Here is a 23,455-nt window from a genome sequence, read left to right as displayed (position 1 = left end):
CTTGCTACTTTGTCTATGCTAAATGTAAATTAGATTGTTTTAGTGATTGACGCTTTCAATATTTGAATAAATGTTTTGTTTTAAGTAAAATAATTTAATTTTTAAATTTTCTGTCAAGTATTAATGAATCACAATTGACCTATTGTGCAAGATGCAATAAGTGATTGAATTATAGATCTCAAGAATTATATTACTATAATACATTAGACAATAAGAATTTTCCTACTTTATTTCAGAGGTTCCATTTGCCATAATTTTTGACATCTTAATTAAATCTCATTTTAAAGGGCATTCGTTTCTTCGTATTAACTGGAGGAAAATAATATTTATAATCCTATTTCAAAAATTTGTATTAAAATGTACTCATAGACTGGATTTTGCTTTCTATTCTTCCATATGAAACTTAATATGGCTTAATACAGTATCTTTCAAAAAAATTTTGACTGGACATCTACAGTAAAAAATATATTTTACTCTGTACACACATACTGCAAACCATGCACTTTGATATTTTCTATTCTGGTTTATTCCGTTTCATTTTTGGATGCTAGATTTAGCCCACTAAATCAATTTTATAATCCACTATTGATTTGCAACCTGTGTTCTGAAGAATACTGACGTGGTGGGCAGAATAGCTGACTAACATTCAAAAGATTCATGCCCCGTCCCTGTTCTGTAGATCTATGATACATTATCATCTCTTTTGGAGTTTTAAGCCCTTAACTTCTCACTGGGACATCAAAAGGCAACCCTATAGTTTAGGGTCTAACTCTTTATCCACACTTCCCAAATTTATAAAACACTGGGACAAAATGGTTTTTCATAACTGGGAAGTGAAACATGACCTAATATTTATAGTTCTTTATCCCACTTAGTGAAAATATTGTGTTTTCTGCAGAAATATTCGTGTTGATTATGGAATGCTGCCCTGGCCTTGGAGTGTTTTACAGAGTATATGTCATTTGCTCTGAATTACCTTTCTAAAATCTAAAAAAAAAAAAAAAAGTTTTAATCTGAATTCTGAAATATATCTGACTCCGGGGATAATTGGCCAAAAGGTCCAAAAATATACTTAGATAATAGGGGCTTTCTCCATCAATAGCTTAACATGGCAAAAATAAAATAATTATTAGCAGATTTTAAACAAATTAGCACATTTTGTCTTTTTCATCAACTTCACTCATTTCTGTCATTTCAGTTTCATCTTAGTACCCTCCTTAATACAAAAGGTAGTTTAATTATTTTCTTGCTATACTTTGTCATCTAAAAGAGTCTCATTAATGAACCCCATACTTTTTATTAACCTGTTCTATTTGGAGTCTTTCATTTCATTTTCTTCTTTGACATTGATGGACAAAAAACCATTTGTTTCTACTCATTTAAGTAATGTTCTTTTATTTATTATGATTAACACTACTGTGGGCCTTATATGTTCCAGCTGCAAGAGGACATCTAGTCAGGAAACAAAGAAAAGAAATCCTTAACATGAAAAACACAGCAGTAACAACCATTCAGACCCATCATCAGGAATTTGACTACAAGAAAAACTTTGAAAATAAAAGGTATAATAATGTCATCATGTACCATTTTGACACTATAGATTTTTCAAATCTGTAAAGTCACAAAATAAAGTTCACAGTCTTTCTCATACCCAACCAAGTTCCTACTATCCACACATTAAATGTCAGTGAACACCAGTGCCCACTTCCAGATATTTTACCCTTTTTAGGAGTTCGTTGGCATTTCACACTGATGACCACACTTTCCGTCTCAAAGGTTTTTCTTCCTAGGCTTCTGCCACACTGCTCTCTACATTTCTGCTCCTAATTCTGAGTGTCCTTTGCTAATTCCTTCTCCTCTTCCCGTATTTAAATCCTTCTCTACATCTAAATATTGTCCCTGGGCTCTCATTCATTCCTGTGGCTTTAATAACCAGCATACCATTTGGCTCCTAAATTGTAATCTAATCTTTAAAGCATAGCACCTTTGTCCTTTTTCCTCTTGAACTCCCATATCTATATTTCTAAATGCGTATTAGCAGATCCACCTGAATTCATTTATACAGTAGACTTTATGCTAAGCAGTGGGAACATATAAATGAATGCGACAAAATCCTTATAGTCAAATTGCTCACAGAATCATGGAAAAGAGATACAATCAATAAATACATGATTCTAGTAACATGAGTTAACTCTGCTATTAAAATGTGTAAAGAGTGCAGTGGGGACATGGAGAAGGGAATTCTGCCTTGGTTGGGGGTATTAGTGAAAGGGGAAATATCTCAATTTTGCTTGAATTGTTTGAAAGATGAATAAGTGGTGTTTTAGGAAGATAGATTATTCCAGCTCCAACCCCAGGCCTCTTATCTTTTTTTCAAATTTATGGAGATTTAATTGATATACAGCATTGTGTACATTTAAGGTGTACAGTATGATGATTCAATACACATGTATATTGTGAAATGATGGAATAAGGTCAGTTAATATTTCCATCATCTCAGTCTTGTGTGTGTGTGTGTGTGTGTGTGTGTGTGTGTTGAGAACATTTAAGAACTCTCTTAGCAACTTTCAAGTATATAATATTAGCAGTCACCATAGTATATGTTAGATCCCCAAAACGTATTCATCTTTTTTTAAAATTTAAGTTTTATTCAGGTGTAATTGACATATAAAATTGTAAGGTATTTAAAGTACATATCATGATGATAATATATATGTATACATTGTGAAAGGATTTCCCCATCTCGTTATATGACACATTCATCACCTCACATAGTTATCTATTTTTTTTCATTATCTGGTGAGAATACTTAAATTCTACTCTCTTAGCAATATTTAATTATACCTTACAGCATTATCAACTATAGTCACCATGGTATACATGAGATCACTAGACCTTATTCATCTTATGGCTGAAAGTCTGTATCCTTTTACCAACCTGTCCCTATTTCCCCCATCCCCCTACCCTTGGCAACCATTTTTCTACTTCTGCTTCTGTGAGTTTGACTTTTTCTTTTCTTAGATTCCACATATAAGTGATACCATGCAGTATCTGTCTATGTCTGTTTGGTTTACTTCACTTAGCATAATTCTATCAAGGTCCATCATGTTGTCTCAGATGACAGGATGCCCTTCTTTCTGATGGCAGAACAATACTCCATTGTACACGTATACCATTCATCCACTGATGGACACGTAGGTTGTTTCCATATCTTGGCTATTCTGAATAATAGTGCAGTGAACATGGGAGTGCAGATATCTCTTCAAGATAATGGTTTCATTTCCTTTGGATAAATACCCAGAAGTGGAATTGCTGGATAACATGGTAGTTCTATTTTTAAGTGTTAGAGGACCTCCATACTGTTTTCCATAGTGGCTGTACCAACTTACATTTCCACCAACTGCGCACAAGAACTTCCTTTTTTCCATATCCTCATCAACACTTATCTGTTGTCTTTTTGATAATAGCCATTCTAACAGGTGTGAGATGATACTTACTGTGATTTTGATTTGCATTTCCCTGACGATTAATGATGTTGAGCATCTTTTCATGTACCGGTCAGCCATTTGTATGTCTCCTTTGAAAAATGTCTGTTCGGATCTGCCCATTTTTAAATTGGGTTGTTTTATTTTTTTAATATTGAGTTCTTTATATATTTGGAATATTAACCCCTTATCAGATATGTGATTTGCAAATATTTTCTCCCATTTGGCAGGTTGCCTTTTTATTTTGTTGATGGTTACCTTTGCTGTACAGAAGCTTTTTCATTTGATGTAGTCTCACTATTAGATTTTTGCTTTTAGTGTCAAATCCAAAAAATCATTGCCAAGACTGATGCCAAGGAGCTTACCCTTTATGTTTTCTTCTAGGAGTTTTATGGTTTCAGATTTTCCATTCAAGTCTTTAACCCGTTTCAAGTTTATTTTTTGTGTGTGATGTAAGATGGGAGTCCAGTTTCATTGTTGTGCATATGGCTGTTCAGTTTTCCCAACACCATTTTTGAAGAGACTATCCTATCCCCATTGTATATATTTTTGGCTTCTTTGTCATAAGTTCATTAACCATAAATGAGTGTGTTTATTTCTGGTCTCTCTATTCTGTTCCATTGATCTATGGGCTTCTTTTTATACCAATACCATACTGTTTGATCGCTATAGTTTTGTGATATAGTTTATCTTCTCTCATTGATTGTGTTTTGACTAATGTGAGCATTCTGTGGGAGTTATTATGGAGGTATTCAAAATACTAGCATAGCCACTCATCAAAATCATGAGGTTCTTGGTTCCCTGCCAATTCTCTGATCCTGGTAGAATAGTGGGGATTATAGTATGCCTCCTGCATAAGACTGAGGATGCCATAGTAAGTCTAGGATGTGGCCAGTGGAATTAGGAAAATTGAGTCCCAATAGCTTTTCCAAGTTCCACTCAGAGAAAAGTCCTTCTTTAAAAATAGTAGCAAAAGGCCAAAACTCTCCCATGGCTTTCCTGGGACAAAATGAAAAGTTTTTGGCAGAAGTCCCCAAATAACATGTCAGGTGTCAGGTTATGACTTTTTTACTCCACCTTAACATCCTTTTCATGGCCAAATTGATCTTGTGAGGTTTTTGCCCTTACCAAAAAAACAAAAAACTGTGTGTAGAGAGGGTCTTATCTTCGGGTTAAGGGAAAATTATTTTGGAAAGATATTGATAAAGTAATAAGTGTAAAACTTTGGCCAACATATTATATAATCATGAACTGTAGCAGAGACACTGCTTTTCCTTTAATTCTATAAGATGTTTCCAGTGATCAGTAGACTTAGAGCTTATTAAAGTACATGTCAGCCTAGTGAACATACTCTGCTTACTTGTCTCAAATCAAGATATATTTTCCATAGCATCTCCTCACTGCAGGTACTTTGTTTTGAAGAGGACATATTTGAAATGATTAAATTCCTAAGATTTTGATACCTCCCTCATAAAGTGAAAACGTGCTAGAATATTTCTCACTCTAAGTTTAAACTGGTATTATCATTATGTGAGTAGCCATCATAGTTGTCATCATAGAGAACATTTTGGCAACCATTTGATTAATGTGACTTGATAAGTTTTTGTTTTGAGCTTTATTATCCCTTTTGTTATCCTCCCAACATTATGTAAGCTATTGCCAAAAGAGGTAATACGCTCTATTGTAGTAATATATATTCAGATACAGTATGTTTTACACAGGGAATCTTTTGTGAAGAAACAGACAGAAAATGCAGTCTCGACGAATGAAACAGTCATTCCAGCTCCAAATAATAAGGGGAGTACCTCTGTAGTGAAGACTTCTACTTTCAGAGCTGAAAAGGAAGCCACTAATGCTGGTGAAAGTAACAACAAAGGATACCAAACTCAGAAAAAAATGAATAACATGTATGGGGAAGATGCTAAGCAAGAATTGTACCTGGTAGGGGACCCTTGGGCAGAAGTCACCTCCAGACAGAAGTACATGGGACACTTGGAGGATAACAGTAAAGTAAGAAAAGTGGAGAAGGAGGACACTGTGATCCAGAGTTACTATCAGAGCTATACAGAGGAAAGGAGTTTTGAAGACTCAAAAGCAGCATATCTAGAAAGGAAGGCCAAAGCAGAAAGGCCAAACTACCCAGGACTTTGGCTAGCTGAGAATGAGACTAAGCAGCCTTCTTTTAAAAAAACTTTGCAACCTAGTCTTAGCCAAAGGTCAGTGTATCAAAATGCAAATAGCAAGGAAAAAGAAAAAAAGACATCTGTGGTCACCCAGAATGCATCCCTATGCAGCCAGCAGAGAAGCCACCTGAGGCATGGGATGGCCGAAGACAGGCAAGTTGGACCAACATCACAAGCCCAGGACGAAGAAGACAAGGCAGCAGTGTTCATCCAGAGCAAATACCGAGGTTACAAGAGAAGGCAGCAGTTACGGAGGGACCGGAGGGCATCTTCTTTTAAAAATCAAAAGATTGTTGCAGCACCAACAGAAGTAGCAAGAAATGCTCCCAATTTGTATTCTTATTCTACAAAACGTGAGGTATCCTGTACTATCATGATGAAGAATGATAGAGACTCAAAAACGATTTCAGAAAAAGAAGCATGTGATTTGGCAATTTTTTCAAAACAGGTATGTAAATAAACAGATTTATTTATTAGTACAGATCTCTGGGAACTACACAATATCTGAATCAAACAAGTAGTTCATTGATAACTGCTCTATTGTTCCATCTGTTTTTATGAGACTACAAACCCTTTTAATAAAATGTCTCAAGGGCTGTGCTATACAAATAGCCATAGATTTGTAAAACAATTTGCTATGATAAAAATAGTATAAACTATGAGAAAAATCTTAGGTAGTGAGACAGCTTACTAAAATGCTGCCATTTGACAATGCAAATTTCCATGTATCTGAGAACTTTCCTTATACCAAAAAAAAAAAAAAAATACTTTTCTAAATCTTTTAAAGTTTACGCTTTCTTTGCCCCAGATTTTGAGGACATAATTAGGTATCAAAATTGGATGTGCTTTTTTAAAAAATTAGATTTGCAGCCATACTGAGGCACAAATGCAATGAAGATGAAAGTCTACATGTTACATCATGACAATGAGGAACCACAAAGAAAAATTCCCTCCTGGAGAATATCTTGTTCCATTAGTGGCCATGTCTCAGCTGTTTCTAGAAGGGGGCTTTAGGAACTCTGACAAATTTGTACCATGGAATTTGTACAGGGCCTGGCTCCTGTACAAAGGTCGGTTCCAGTTCTTGTTCTCTCTCTAGGTGTTTGACCTTAAAAAAGTCACTTTAGGTGTCAGCACCTTTATTTTCTCACCATTTGTATAAAGTGAAGGATTGTAACTAGATGACCTTTAAAATATTATAACTTAGTATGAACTACCGGGTAGTCGATAGTACAGAATCATAGAAGAAATATCATAATGGTTACTTCAGAGGAGTATCACCTAATACTCCTGAGTCCCTAAACTCTGCTTTTTTTGTCTGACGGTGGGTGAGCCCATGAGAAAACTGTCCTTGGACACCCCCTGAGTGTTAGAGGTGTGGCCCCCCAGTCTCCAATCTCTAGCTGTTAGTAGAGAGAGAGAGAGGTGCCGTTGATGAATTAACCTAGCCCCTTCCTGTTTTCTTTTTTTTTTTAAGCACATGGAAATAGTTTAATGTGCACGCAGTCCTTTCTTCCCTTGGTGCATACATTTGCTCACTCTAACAACCAAATCGGGGTTTAGAATCCTGACCTACTCTGCACCTGAGACACTGAGGAGATGTGAGATCATCAGGTCAGCTACCGAGAGCTGACGATAATGCCATGATGCTCCGCGGAACAAAGCTGCAGGCAGAGAAGCAGGACACAATCAACCTAGCAGGGCAGCCTGTTAACAGACAAGACGGAGGCAGAGGGATCAGGGGGAAAGGGAGGAACCAGAGGAGAGTAGCCCTGAAGTCAGGCTGAGAAGACTGGAAAGGAAAGGAAGAAGTAAGTCAGCAGAGGGGTTCCTTGGGATACAAGCAGAAAGGCAACTGCAGCAACACCGACACTAGCCAGATATCTGGAAGCCCAGGAGTTGATCAGGAAAGCACACTTTCGTGTAGTGTGACACGGTTGGCAGTTTTAAGTGGAAAATGTGAGATGGGTGAGTAATATATGGACAGGGGTTTATCAAGGGAGGACTTTATCAGACCAGGGTCAGGGTGGATCCTGGAGAAGAAGTTTCGGGGAGTCCCAGGGACCATTGATCAGGCATTTCTTAGACCCCAGTGTACCTGTTAGCTCTCTGAATTATTTTCCTTGATTTAATCTGACACATGACCTTCTTTTTAGATATCAAAGTTATCTGAAGAATATTTCATTCTGCAGAAAAAACTGAATGAAATGATTTTGTCACAGCAACTGAAGCCTTTTTATCTGGGTGTCTATCCTCGTAAGCCAATTAATAGACGAGTTCCTTCTCAGCAGTGCCTCTCAGGTAAAAATCAAGAGTTAGAACTTCCTGAAGGAAAGGCAATGATACTTTCTTTTATTTGCTTATCAGTTTCCCACCTTTATTCTATGGTAGATTTAAGGTGACTATGTTCTAACTGTCTTGGGGAGAACCTTCATTTCATTCCATTTCTTATAAGCAGGTATACACTTTTCCAGAATGTTCCACAAACCTCCTGCCTTCTCTGACTTCATTGTCCTCCTCTTTTCTTTTTTTCCCCTTTGTATACACTTTAACTAGAACGTGGCATATGACCAGAAGAGAATGGAAAGGGATGGAGTTGGGGAGTGAGGCAGAGTGCAAACAAGGAGAATATATTCCTTTTGTCAACGTCTGCCACCTTGCATAGAATGTGGAAAGTGTCAGTCTTCATTCAGATGTACAAACTCAGATGCATTATTGTTTTCTTCTAATCAACTTGTGTCACACTCTGCCCCTATTTCACTAAACTGGTGGGCAATTCAGGCTCAGTAATTATCCAGCCTCTCCCTCCCCAGGGCCAAGCAAAGGATCAGGTAGAGCCATGGTGATTAGTCATTTGTCCACACAGTTACCGTTGGGACACCCACCTCCTAGCTGACCTTACAACTCCTTCAAATCAGGGGGCACTGCTGCTTCCACATCCACAGGAGGCACCCAATAACCCAGCAAGTCAGGAGTGTCACCTGGTCCACACACGCTCCAGGTGGCCACCCTCTCTGCAGCCTTATGACCTCCCCCCAGGGGTGGAGGGGCCGCTGACTGTTCTGCTGACCTCTCTCTGGGAGAATCAGTGTGCATTTTATCTTGCTTATTCTCCCTCGCTTTCTCACCACTCCTGCCAGGACTCCTGGCACCACCTCTGCACTGAATTTGGCTCTTACCCAAGACAGGAAGAGCTGCTAACCTCCAGCAGCTTCTGCAAAAATGCCTTAGGCAGGAATAGACTAAGAGGAGCCTAACTAGTTGCCTGACCTAGGAGGAAAGGAAATATCTTAATGTTTCAATCAATTCTCGTGCCCCACTGTTTTCAAGTCAAGAATTATGGTGAAGCTTTTAAAAAGAAAAAGAAAAAAAAAAGCTGCCCACAGAATAGTTCTTTGGCTCTTTTCCACTCCTGCTGCTCTCAGGCCCGGGCCCAGAGCCTCTTCCTTTGAAGAAGTAGCTTAACAAGCCATAGCCCAGATTAATTCACCTGCCACCAATGACGCATGCCCATTTGGGAGCAGGGGGAAAGCAGGATCTTCAGCTTCCTTCTTGATCATGTGTGTGGCAGCCATCGCGAATGTGGGCAGTGAGGTGCCGGTCTTCTAAGGGAAGGATGGGCAGCCAGGCAGAATTCCCTGTGCAGCAGCTCAGCCTAGTCCTCCATGGGAAACGGGAGTGTGGGAGACAGCAGTTTCCTAGAGAGGGAGTGGAGCCTACTGATGGTTTGCTATGACTTGCACTTTTGAACATCTCAGGGACTTGTGTGTATGTTTAACAAAAATATCTATATGTATAAAGTATACAACATGATGATTCGATTTAAATACACACAGTGAAATGATTACTACAGTCAAGCTGATTAATGTATCTTCTCACATAGTTACCCCTTTGTGTGTATGTGATAAGAGCACTGATAAGTACTCTCAGCAAATTTCCAGTATTCAGTAGAGGATTATTAACCAGAGTCATCATGCTGTACATTACTTCTCTAGACTTAGTCATCTTCTAACTGCAACTTTGTACTTTTTGACCAGCATCTCCTCATTTTCTCTACCGCCCCACCCCTGGTCACCACTGTTCTACTATCTGCTTCTGTGTATTTGAATTTTTAGATTCTACATAGAAGTGAGAGCCTGCAGTTTTTTTTCTTTCTGTGTCTGGCGTATTTCACTTAGTATAATGTCTTCCAGGTTCATCCATGTTGTCACAAATGACAGGATTTCCTTCGTTCTCATGGCTTAATTATACACACACACACACACACACACACACACACACACACACACATATAACCTCTTCTTTATCTATTCATCATTGACAGACACTTAGGTTGTTTCCTTATCTTGGCTACTATAAATAATGCTGCAGGGAACATGGAAACACTGATATCTCTTTAAGGTCCTGATTTCTTTTCTTTTAGATATACACCCAGAAGAGGTATTGCTGGATTACATGGTAGTTCTATTTTTAGTTTTTTGAGGACCCTACACATTGTTTTCCATAGTGGCTACACCAATTTACATTCCCACAAACAGTGCAAAAGGTTTCCTTTTTCTCCCCTCCAGCACTTTTTTCTCTCATCTTTTTGATAATATACATTCTAACAGATGAGAAGTACTATCTTATTGTGATTTTGATTGGCATTTCCTTGATGAGCACCTTTTCATCTAGTGTTGGCAGTTTGTATGTTTCCTTTGCAAATATGTTGATTCAGGTAATTTGCCAATTTTTTAATCACGTTGATTGGTTTTTTTGCTATTGAATTATATGAGTTCCTTATGTTTTTTGGATATTAAACCTTTATATCCAATGGTTTGCAAATATTTTCTCCCATTCCATAGGTTGCCTTTTCATTTTGTTGATGGTTTCCTTTGCTGTGTAGAAGCTTTCTAGTTTCATGTAGTCCCACTTGTTAATTTTTGCTTTTGTTTCCTGAGCTTTTTGGTGTCATGTCCAAAAATCATTGCCAAGACCAATGTGAAGTAGTTTTTCCCTGTTTTCTTCTATGATTTTTATGGTTTCAGATCTTATATTTACTCTTTAATCCATTGTGAGTTAATTTTTTGTGTAGTGTATGATAGGAGTCCAGTTTCATTCTTTTTCATGTGTCTGTCCAGTTTTCCCAGCACCATTTATTGAAGAGACTGTCCTTTCCCCATTGTGTATTCTTGGTACCCTTGTCGAAAAGTAGTTTACCATATAGGCTTGGGTTTATTTCTGGGCTCTCTGTTCTGTTCCGTTGGTCTATGTGTCTTTTTTATGCCAGTACCATGCTGTTTTGAATACGATAGCTTATAACATAGTTTGAAACCAGAAGCATGATGCCTCCAGCTCTGTTCTTCTGTCTCAAGATTGCTTGTTAGGGACTTTCAGTATGCCCCAAAGCAGCAGAATTTTACTAGAAAATCAAAATAGTTCACTTTATTCTTCAATCTGCCAATTTTTTAGTGGACCTAAAGAGTATCAGAAATCAATGCTTAGCTTATATGGAAAGGATTGTAATTCAGTGACATTTCTTTAACTCTTCAGGTTTAGAGGGAAAACTTTTTGTTCTGTGCACATGTAAGAAGGTTACATATTCTACTACATTAATTTAAGGCTAAACTGGCAAATATCTAAACTGTCCCATGTCCCCGAGAATAGCAGAGGAAGTGCCTGAGAGAGGGCCCGAAGCGGCCTGAAGACACCAAGGAATCTGGTGAACTTGCCAACCTAGAAGCAAGGAGTAAGAGAGGACATTGGGAAAGTAGCAGATGCCAGTACCAGAGACTAGACAGTATAGTTACTCTCAGCAGATAGTGATGAAAGCCAAGAATAGGCACAGGGAAGATGGCCTATCTTCATGAATGAAGCTGCAATAGTCCCTCACCCCCAACCCCAACTGAGAGGTAGCTGGGGAGAAACAGAGGAGGGTTAGAAACCTAAAATGACTAAGTTTACCCAGAAGGCTGAGTAAATCGAAAGCAACTGAGTTTAACTAGACTTCATTAAAAATAACGTAATACTAGAAAATAGTAATGAGCACTGCAAGGTAGGAATTAAGTCTAGTTTTAGGAAAATACAGTGACATTTCTGTACATCTGAATTGTTGAACACTGTGAAAATGAAGCCCTACTATTGACAGAGCTGCATTTTTGAAAGATCATTCTGGTTACATTGTGTGAATAGAATTGGACGGCATGAGGGGAAATGTGGAAGGCCAGCAAGAGATGGTGGTGGTTTGGACAAAGCTGGTAGCTGAGAAGGTAAATGGTGTCAGGCAGCAGTTAGTAGACGACCTGCTAAGTAGGTAGGTGGACACGTGCATGGCAACTGAAGCCATATAGTGGTTGAGGTCATTCAGGAAGTCCACCTACAGTGAGAATAGGAGAGAACCTAGAGCAAGAGTTTGGACATGTACAGGTCAGGTAGAAAGGAACCAGCAAAGAACAACAACTGGAAAGTTGAAAAGAACACCAGGGAGGCCAGTACCTCAGAAACCACAGGAAGAGGGTTTTTAAGATGTGATACAGAATGATGCTGACAGAACAAGTTAGAAGAGAGCTATGAAATATCCATTGACGTTTCTATGCATTAACAATTACTTACTGAATTCCCCCAGAGGTCTTTAAGTGTTAGAATAGGTACAAATTGAAAAGGGGAGAGTACAAATAATTATTGTGCTATTTTGGGGGAGAGTCACCCTCAATATCTACTAGGCTTTATCATTGGATCTAGTCTATATTCAAATATTTTAATGACCTATGCAACTGGTTTTTAAATTTCTTGAAAGTTTTTGGTAAAATATAGTGCAAATAATTCAAATTGAGGTTGCAAATTGAGCCAGATATGGTTTGGTCAATATTCAATCCCTGAAGTGGTTCTGTGTCCTTTATTGTACCTTTGGATGTGCTTGTTTTTATCTCGGGATAGGCAAACACCATCCTAAATTTTCAGATTCTGGTTTTCTTTATAAAACAGCTTAGGTTTGCCAATCTCCTGGCCACATTTAAACCAAGAATTCCCACCACCCCATTCCCTATTCCTCTAGCTCTAGTGATTTTCCCAGACATCCCAAACTTCACATGGATGCACCCTTGTTGAAGGGAATAGATTATCAGTATCACGGTCTGTATTTACTTATCCTCAGATTTATTTCATTATATATACATATTAGTTTTGTCCCCCTCAAATAGATTTTCTACTCTTTGCAAGCAGGACCATGTCATATACTCTATATTCATTTTTCATAATCCTAATGTATTTATTCATCACACAGTAGACATTCAATAACTGCTTACTAATTGACTAGAAAGATGCTTAATTTCCTCAAGACTTATACTGGAGCGAAGTGTAGTGGCCAGAGGAGTGAAGATTAGAAAGTTTGGTTTTTATTAAAACAAAAAATGTAGCATCACATTTTTTAAATGTTCACTATTTTCGTATGTTGTCTGCTTTAAAATTCCTGTGGTCAGAGAATAAATTCTTGTAATATACAGAAGTCCTGTCTCCTTAGCTTGTCAGAATTGCCAACCACGGGATTTGGAAACTTGCAATGCAAGCAGCTGTCCTCACCTCAGAGGCAGATTTAGGTGGTACCTGTTAGCATGGTTTCAACAGGCCACTGTACTTCCCCATGAAAAATTTCACTTGGGAAATGAAAATCAAGCTCACTTACAAATAACTCTTTCATTAAAATAAGCCTAAGATTCACCTGAAATTTTAATTATCTCATGCTTCTCAAAAATCTACGGGCATCTTCAAGTGATTGCTACACCCAACTCTGTTATAAGAACTCAGTAAGCCTTAGCTAGGTTTATGTTAAGTGACCTGTAAAAGCTTCTTACCTACTCAGAAGAAAGCCCTGAAAACATGGATAATAAATGAGGGTAATTAAATTCTGCAAATTTTAACAAGCTGTAACCTTATGAGATTTCTCTTTCTGTGAGACATGCCTAAATGTACAAAAGTGTCAAGAGTAAAATACGTAGTATCCAAATAAAAACTGAGGAGCTAATTATGAAATTTAAAAATAAAATAAGATGAACAACTTATTTTATATCTTTGTTTTAATAATAATTGTTATAAATTGAAACTGATATAAACTAAATGTACTTGCATTTTCGTTGAGAGAAAGAGTACAGGCGATATGTAATTAGATCTATATATCATAGATCGTAATAAATGCTGTTGTATTCATAAGTATACAATGACAATGCATTAGTTCTCCCTTAATGGTGTGCAGAGTGCTCCTTTTGGGGGACGTTTTTTTTCTTAATTATGGTACACCTGGTGATTTGTGTTGATCATTGTGACGAGAAGAAAATGATGAATTATAGGACAAACAAACCCTGCTAACACGAAAGCATGTTCTCCTGTCTCCTTTTACAAAGAAGTTAACTATCCAACATGCAATTTTTAAATGGGTTGTAAGGTTAACAAATAAGGAAGCTATTGTAATTCCCATGCTTCATTTACATAATATCATCAGTAAATTCAACACTAAATCAGAGCAGTCCTTTCTATGTTGCTCTCAGAGTAAATGTCAGAAAAAAACATAGAAATTTTTAATTTGTTTCTAAATGATTAAGGCATTTAGATTCATGCAGTAACTCTAGTATTTTCAGTTATGATGGTGCTGATTTGATCCACTTTATTTTTTAGGAATGCTTATCATTTTACCATTGTAGTGCTGGCACCTGGAAATGTGTATTACAAAATGTCTAAGATATCTCCAAATGTATCTATAAATACACTTACGTTCATGTGAAAGCCGGGTAGCTTAAGTAATGTTGGGTTATATATTTTATAGGAATGATATTTCACTAAGACTAGAAAGTAAAGAGAATTCAGAAGTTATATTGCTTCCCACCCAACTTACCTCTGCGGGACACTTATCTTCCTGAGTTTATTTGCTATTCCTCTTTCTTCATAATAAGTAACACTAATTCCCCAAACTCTTGCAAACAACAATCCTCAGTATCCAAAAAGAAATAATTTTATTTACAACCTTACAATTCAGTAAGAATCATTTATTTTTAACATTTTAAGTATATTAAAATACTAACCATATAAAACAATTTGCCTGACATAAGTTTACACTCTGAAGTTTGGTTTCTGATGAGTTCATTGAAGTAGTTCAGACAAAACACTTGAGCTAGAAGTCTTAGACGAAAAGAGCTAAATTATTTCTCCTTATTCCTTACTTTTTATGTACTCTGAACTACAGAGGACATGGAGCTAACATGAAAAGAGGAGAGTAATGAACAACACACTTCTCCCCAACTTCCCATTAAATTTTTGTTTAAAATGCACAAAAAGGACTAATAATATTAGCAACACTAGAGACTGAGTTTTTTTCATTACAGATTTCTAAAAATCATAACTATTGAAAAGGAGAAGGTAGAATTGTAGGGATATTAGTAAACAACCTTAAATTTGACCTTAAAAATGCAAAGAGTGAGCCAAAATAATAATTGGCACTAGCAGTAGAATTCAGCAAGGATATATAGATACACAGATATTCTTTCCTATAAAAATTTATAATGGAAAGAGCTCATTGTAAATAACAGCAAAAAGAAAAATGTTTTAATACATTGAAATAAAGCTAGCAAGAAAACCAAAAGAAAACAAAAAGAAAAAAGGTGGATAATGGAATGACACACTCTGTTTCTGGGTTGGAAGGTAATATTCTGTAAACATGCCTATTCTAAAATTAAACCTACATATGAGAACATAGCCCAAGGAAATAATCAGAGCTGAAAAATAAAAATTTATGTACATAGCAAAAAATAAAATGAGACAATAATAAAATGATTAATAAGTAATGACACATTTGTATGTGGACTATTAACAGCCCTTCATATATACTTTTCAAAGAATAACCTTGGCAAACTGCTAGCTAATCTAACTACAGGATAAAATATTGCAGAATTGGAATTGGAATGCTGTAAATAAATCAGCTTCGTCTTCCCTCATGAGGTGGTTCATTAACAAGAGCACCTGTGCAGAGAGCTCTACAAAAGCACAGAGACTGATTGAATGAGAACAAGGTGCCCACTTGCCAGTAGTGTAGACACTCTCCATCCCTTGCTGACTTGGACCCTCAGTGTCCACGTCTGTATAAAGTTAAGAATCTGAATAATACTACTGCAGCCTCGTCCAGAGCGCCACAGCCATGTGTGATGAGGCTAGTGTCATCTCCAGGTATGTCATCTTTGCTGCCAAGCTGTCTTGACCATGGAAAGTTTTCTTGGCATCTCCTCCAGCCATGCTTCTGACCAGACAATAATATGGAATATGGAATAATGGCTTCTTTAAAATATTGATATATTTCACTTCTGCTTGATAGGAACCACCTATCTGTGCGACATAAAGTATGAGCAGAGGGCAAGAAAAGACTAAATGTTGCTTTTTTAAAATCAGGTAATGTTTTTCTAGTCTGTGTTTTTTAAAGGCCAATCTGAGAAAATGACTATGAACAGTCAGTAAATAATTTTCTAAAATGTGGCTCTTTGGGAACAGTTAACATAGGGATTCACCTCAGGCTGTATACCCAAATATTTTTCAGATAAAATCAATATAATCTCGAAAAATAACCAACGGGTAATTAGGGGGCCTTAGACATGTGATGTTTATGCCACCTGAGAGTCCTTATTCTCCAGGTAAGTAGGTATTTTTGATGTTTGACTGTATCCTAACATCATGGATGTTCATACACACTTCAGCATCACACCCAACAAAAATGGCACCCTCGAGGCAACGTCATCGTCACATCATGCATTCTCATACACCTCTGCTAGGGTGTCCTCCTTTGATGACTGTGAACATGAATGCAAGTTGGCTGCGAGTAAGGGTGTAACCTAACCCCATGCTCTAAAGCAAAACTAGCTCACCTTTGAGAACTGTAATCCATGACCTCAGCCCAACCAGGATGACACGATATGTACTGATCGTATCCAAGAGACAAATGATGGTCCAGAGGCCACGTCTAGTGGTCTCACGCCCCACACAGAGCTGCTCTATTGTCCTGTTTCTTCTGTGACATAATTAGAAGAGACATGGGCGGAGGCAGGCTGGGGAAAGTAACTTACCTAAACCTAAGAGTGTAATTAAAAAACGAAATGCTCCATTTTCAAAATTCTGGGTAGAGTGTTAACGTACCCAAATCGGAGAGTAGCAAAAAGCTTAAAGCCAATGACCTTTTGGGTGAGTACAGGGGTAAGCTGGCTCGAGGGCATCAGTGTTCAGTTTGTGGAAAAGTAAGAGTCAAAGGAATTGCTTGAGCAGTTCTCCAGATGAGTGGAGGCTGGTAGCTGCCTATAGAGAAGGTCAGCAGAAGCCCTGAGTGTTAAGGACTCTCAGAGCTGGAGAAGCACCTGCCCCTACAACTCTTCCCCTCATGTGGACTCAAAAGAATAAAGATAGACCAGAGAGGAGAGGGAAGCTAGTGGTCAAATCTGGGGCAATGATGAAAAGGTATCTCCAGGAGCTCAGAGCACGAGGCAGAGAGGAGTGATGCAAACTGAACGGCTCACCATAGGTAGGCTCAGAGCCTGTATCCAGTTCTCTTCCAGAGGGGCCGCCCCGGCTGAAGGGCAGAGGAGGTGCAAGGCAGAAACAGCAGCTCTGGAAGGCAGCTTGCAACCTTGACTAGGGCAAACACTGCCTTGGATACACAGCAAGAAATATTCCTTCCTTCTAAGATTTCCTGGAGGCCACTGTAATACTTAAAGGTCACAGAGTAAATGGAAATGTACAAAAACTACAAAACTGATTTCTTAAAGAAGAAATTACAATAACATAAGTGCCTTTCTGATCTGCTAATATCTGATTTACATGTGATACTTAAGTAAAGTATACTCTGTGTATATACTCAAGTAAATAAAAGAGTATAATTATCATTAAAATGAGAATAATACTGAAATTTAATTTTCTAAAGCAAGTAATATTGACAATGAGTTTTAAATCTATCTTTTTCTGGACGCAAAATGTTGAGATGTTTGTCCATTTGGTATTTAAAAAAAAGTTCATTCCTGGTAAACTGAGACACTTAATGAAATCATTACCGGAACTACAATATAAATAAATATTTTACCTTCTGGCTATTTAGTATAACAATAACCTTTCCCAGCTAATATTTATCGTGCACATCACACAGAATAGTCACAAACCTAATTTTGCTACTGCCAACATTGATATGCTGCTGATCATTTGTGATTATAAATGTTTATGTCACTTTTGTAATTAAGGGGTTAGAATGATGTTAGAGAGAGTGATTGTACTCCCTCAGAGAAACAAAACTTTAGAGGAACAAAAAATAAACTTCTGCCTTTCTGAAATATTTGTATGCTGATAAACTGATGGGAAGTTTGCTTTTCAAAAATACAAAATAGTCTGAGGAAATATAATCTGAGCAGTCAGACCCTCGTGAATATATTCATCAATAATTTTCACTTGCTGACTTCCCGTTTTGCATGACAGTATCTGAAAGGAGACACTCTAAGTTTCAGATTGTCCTAACGTCAGTGAAATAACACTAAAGCAGATTCTGCAAGATACAAGAATTAAATAGAAATTCTGAAAATCCAATGCATTTTGACATTTTTTTAATTAAAATTTATTGGGGTGACAATGGTTAGTTTTGAAACCAATTACATAGGTTTCAAGTGTACAATTCTGTAATACATCATCTATCTATCACATTGTGTGTTCACCACCCAGAGTCAGTTCTCCTTCCATCACCATATATATATTTGACCCCTTTACCGTCTTCTACCACCCGCCACCCCCCTTACCCTCTGGTAATAACTAAATTGTTGTCTGTGTCTATGCGGTTTTGTTTCTTTATCTTGTTCCTTTGTTGCTTTTAGTTTTATATCCCACAAAGCAGTGAAGTCAAATGGTTCTTGACTTTTTCTGTCTGACTTATTTCGCTTAGCATAATAATCTCAAGATCCATCCATGTTGTCGCAAATGGCACTATTTCATCTTTTCTTATGGCAGAGTAGTATTCCATTGCATATAATACAGAGGGTGCCAGAAAAATGTATATACATTTTAAGAAAGGAAAAAACTATTAAAATTCTAATGCTCAGTATATACCGACAACAAAAGATGAACACAAGTCACGTTTGACTTCTGCAATTACAAGAGGTGCTCAAAGTGGTTACCGTCAGTGTAATTTTGATATACAGTTTTTTCTTTTCTTAAAATGGGTATACATTTTTTGGCACCCTCTGTATACCACATTTTTATCCAATAATCTATCAAAGGACACTTTGATTGTTTTCATGTCTTGGCCACCGTAAATAAAGCTGCAATGAACATTGGAGCACACGTATCTTTACGTATAAATGTTTTCAGATTTTTTGGGTAGATACCCAGGAGAGGGATTGCTGGGTCATATGGTAATTCTATTCATAATTTTTTGAGGAACCTCCACACTGCCTTCCATAACAGCTGCACCAGTCTGCATTCCCACCAACAGTGTATGAGGGTTCCTTTTTCTCCACAGCCTCTCCAACACTTGTTGCTATTTGTCTTGTTCATGATAACCATTCTAACTGGGGTGAGGTGATATCTCATTGTGGTTTTTATTTGCATTTCTCTGATGATTAGTGATGTTGAGCATTTTTTCATATGTCTATTGGCCATCTGTATGTCCTCTTTGCAGAAATGTCTATTCAGGTCTTCTGCCCATGTTTTAATTGGATTGTTTGCTTTTTTGTTGTTGAGTTGTCTGAGTTCCTTTTATATTTGGATATAAATATAATGCCTTATCAGAGGCGTTGTTTGCAAATATCTTCTCCCATTCAGTTGGTTGTCTCTTTATTTTGTCAATGATTTCTTTTGCTATGCAGAAGCTTTTTAGTTTGATATAGTTCCATTCATTTATTTCAGCTTTTATTTCCCTTGCTTTTGAGGTCAGATTCATAAAGTGCTCACTCTTTGAACCCAAGGTCCATAAGTTTAGTACCTATGTTTTCTTCTCTGAAGTTCATTGTTTCAGGTCTTATCTTTAGGTCTTTGATCCATTTTGAGTTAATTTTGGACCATGGTGACAGATAACAGTCTAGTTTTAGTCTTTTGCACGTGGTTTTCCAATTCTCCCAGCACCATTATTGAACAGACTTTCTTTTCTCCATTGTACGTTTTTGGCTCCTTTGGCATTTTGACATTTTTTGTATCAAATAATGGCAACCCCAAATCTATCACGTGTCTTTTAACTTTGTTGTCATAATAAGGTTTTCATCTATTTTTAATAGGCAAATATGTCTACACATACCTGCATGCATATTTATAATTAGACATAAATGTGACTGTACCATACATTACAGGATTCTTAATGCAGTCGTTTTTCACTTTCTCTTTTTTTCCTGTTTTCTTCCCCCCATACACTCCTGTTCTCTCTCTGCAACCCACATTACTCTCCCTTAAAGGAACCCTTATTATAAAACATTTAGTCTTTAATATTTTTTGCAGGTATGCATATGTGTACTTATACATACATACAGACGTAGAGGTTTTTCTCATTCTCTTACATAAATATGATCATAATGTAAACACTTATGTGTCTTGCTTTGCTCCCTCAGTTCTTTAGCAGGAATCCCTGCACATCAACTGGAATAGCTATAATTTATTGTTTTTACTGGCTGTGTAATCGTCCATGTATGAATTATTACATAACCTTTTTCCTGTTGTTAGATATTCCCTTTTTAAATTTTTTGACACTATGAAAAATGTTGCGGTAAACATCTTTGAAAATGTCCTGTATACTAGGGTTTTCATTTATGGAATAAGTCCCGAGAGGTGGTGTTATTGAATTGAAAGATACGTTTTTGTGATAGATTGCTTTCTTAAAAGTCCCTGACAATTGACATTTCCTTCAACAATTTGTGAGAATATACTTTTTCTGACATCCTGTCTAGCAGTTAACCTTCTTTTTAGTCTTTGTTAATGTGTCTGAAATAAAATTATATTTCATTATTATTTTAATGTATATTTTCTTGTCTGCTAGCAAGATTAGTTGCCTTCCATGGTTATTGGCTTTTAGGATTTGCTTATCTTAAACTTTCTGTTTATATTTTTTGCCCATTTTTCAGTTGGTCTGTATTTTCTCAGTCATTTGCTAGCACAAGGTATATTTATTAAAAATGCCAACCCATTATTTGTCATCTGTATTATAAATATAATTTTCCTAATCTATTATGTGTCTTTTGACTTCATTGCCATAATAAGGTTTTCATCTATTTTTAATAGGCAAATATGTCTAGTTTTTTATGACTTCTGAGTTTGGATAAAGACATTTGTACCCCTAGATTGTTCGTGAAGTCTTCTGGGTTCTCTTTCAAGAGTTTTGTTGGTTCTTATACTTGTTTTAAAGCGTCAGGAATTTACTTTTTATATCTAGTGACAATAGTGATCCAGTTAACAAAGTATATTGAATATATACTATTCACTTAGCACTGCGTCTCTAAGCTAAAATGGAATCAGTCAAACCTCTTATCTGCAAATGCAGATCACCAGTGACAAGCAAGAGGGCATCAAAACCTAAGTAGTGATCTGTACATCCAAAAACATAAGGTCCCATTACTTACAAAAACAAATCACAGGCAAAAACAATAAAGTTCTGTATTATTATGCTAGGGCTACCATAATAAAGTTCCACAGACAAGCTGTTTTAAACAACAGAAATTTATTTCCTCATAGTTCTGGAGGCTAGAAGTTCAAGATCAAGGTTTTGGCCAGGTTGGTTTCTTCTGAGGGCTCTCTTTGGCTTATAGATAGCCACCTTCTCCTTGTGTCTTTACATCATCTTCCTTTTATGTTTGCCTGTGTCCTAATCTCCTTTTATAAGGACACCAGTCCTGTTGGATTAGGACCCACCCTAATGACCTCACTTTAAGGCCCCTTTCTCTAAATACAGTCATATTTTGAGGTGCTGGGGGCTGGGACTTCAACATATGAATTTCGAGGAAACATAATTCAGCCCACAGCACATTTCAAATAATGCGAACAGCAGCTGTAAGTACCATTGGTGTTCACATGAGAGAGACCGCTGGACAGTCAGTGTGAGGCTCTTGGAAGAGATAGGAGTGGAGACAGGCATTGAAAGATGCTTAAGATTTAAGTGAGGCTATGAAAGCCTCTCTGTGAGAAGATAAGAATAAGCAAAGTTATAGCTATAAACGTGGTGGGTTGGGGGTTCCAATAAGGGTACTAGGCTGACCAGAGGAGATAGTTAATTTGGGGAGGGGGAGTGAAAGGTAAAATTGAAACTGCTGACATTGTAAGTAATCTGGATTTAGAAGTTTAGGCATAATGAGGAAGGAAAAAAGAAGCATCATAATTTTTTTAAATGAAATTTCTCACAAATGAAAACTGGATTTTCCTTCTTTAAATGCCATTTACTATTGACAGAAGTTGATGAATGTGTGTTTATAGGAAATTAAGAAGGATAAGACAGGGCAACATCAATGTTTTCAACCAGAGGAACAGAAATAATGATGCCATTGTGGGAATGGTATACAGAATCCTAGATGGAGAAGAAAGGTGACCACTGGTTCCTCTGAGTCTGAGAGTCTGAGATGAAAGTTTTCAATAAGAAATTAGGGCAGAAGTTCTGGGGGTGCTGAGGTGAGAGGGTCAAACCTGAGGTATACATTAGGAAGTCGTCAGTGTGGAGTAAGTATGGAAATTGCAAGGAGCTGAGAGCAGGCAAAGGGATTATTTACTCATCCAGCAAATTTTTAATAAGCATGTACTATGTGTCAAGCATTTCCTTAAGTGCTAGGCATACAAAGATAAATAAGATGAGGTGTCTGCACTCAGGCACCTCATCCTCAGTCATAAAAGCAAGGAGTGGTCAGTATTAAATGATGAAGTCAGAGATAATAAAGACAGATAAAGGGCCTTTGGATTTGTCGATAAAGTGGTCATCCTTGACCTTCTAGGAGGCAATTTAAATAGAGTCTTGGTAGTAGAAATCAGATTGAATGGGGAAAATTTGATGAAGAAATGAAGACAAGAGCAAGACTTCCTTTATTTCCAGAATCTGATTTGTTTTCACTCTCTTGGCATTTACTCAGATTGTTTGCTACCTCCAATTTAATTAATTTTTGTTACAATAGTATTGTTTGATATTTTAATTCAGACTTTATATGATATTAAAAGTCAGGTTAAAATTTAGTCACAGGTCACTTTCATGTTTCTAAAAACATAATAACTTGATATTATATTTTTATCTTTCCATTCAGATTCAAATGAGCAATATAAATGGATATGACCAATACATTCTAAAATGATAAAAGTTTGCAAGAGCTAATAGAAGCTGTTTAATAATCAGCACTGGGACAGAAGGAAAATAAAAAAAAACTATGCTGGTTTTAGCATCTCTCCTTGTGCCTGTGACAGTCCAAGAAAGGAGGTAGATAGGGCTCTGATATTTAAATCCCCTTCACCTCCTCTGTCTACTCCTGTGGAGAAGGGAGAGAGAGAATGGAAGATGAACTTCCAGGGACTAGATGGAAAAGTGCTTTTACTTCTGTCTATTACTAATCCCTATTAACCAGGTCTCATTAACAAAGACCTCATTTTCTTTTGTTATATTCAAAAAAGATGGTACTGTATGGTACTGTATGATTGTCATGGTTTTCTATTATTAGTGTTGTTTCATGCATTACACCTCTAGGAAGTACTCCTAACTAGCTGAACTCTTTGTCATCCAGCAAATTCCCATAAGTTTTGAAATGAATGAGCTGGATAATGTTAGACTATAAATGCTATGGTGATCAGTATGCTTAC

General features: G+C 37.0%; 1 protein-coding gene across 1 annotated transcript in view; it reads left to right on the top strand.

Moving 5' to 3' along the window:
• Positions 1 to 23,455, top strand: part of MYO3A (myosin IIIA) — a 203,225-nt gene that overhangs the window by 160,171 nt on the left and 19,599 nt on the right. Inside the window, exons 27-29 of the mRNA XM_081054812.1 lie at positions 1,439 to 1,562; positions 5,207 to 6,116; positions 7,825 to 7,969. Coding sequence (XP_080910938.1) covers positions 1,439 to 1,562; positions 5,207 to 6,116; positions 7,825 to 7,969 — 1,179 coding nt within the window. The remainder of the gene's footprint in view (positions 1 to 1,438; positions 1,563 to 5,206; positions 6,117 to 7,824; positions 7,970 to 23,455) is intronic.

Source organism: Rhinolophus hipposideros (assembly GCF_964194185.1).
Source record: "Rhinolophus hipposideros genome assembly, chromosome: 1".
Taxonomy (NCBI): domain Eukaryota; kingdom Metazoa; phylum Chordata; class Mammalia; order Chiroptera; family Rhinolophidae; genus Rhinolophus; species Rhinolophus hipposideros.
This window is presented reverse-complemented; position numbering and strand designations above follow the sequence as displayed.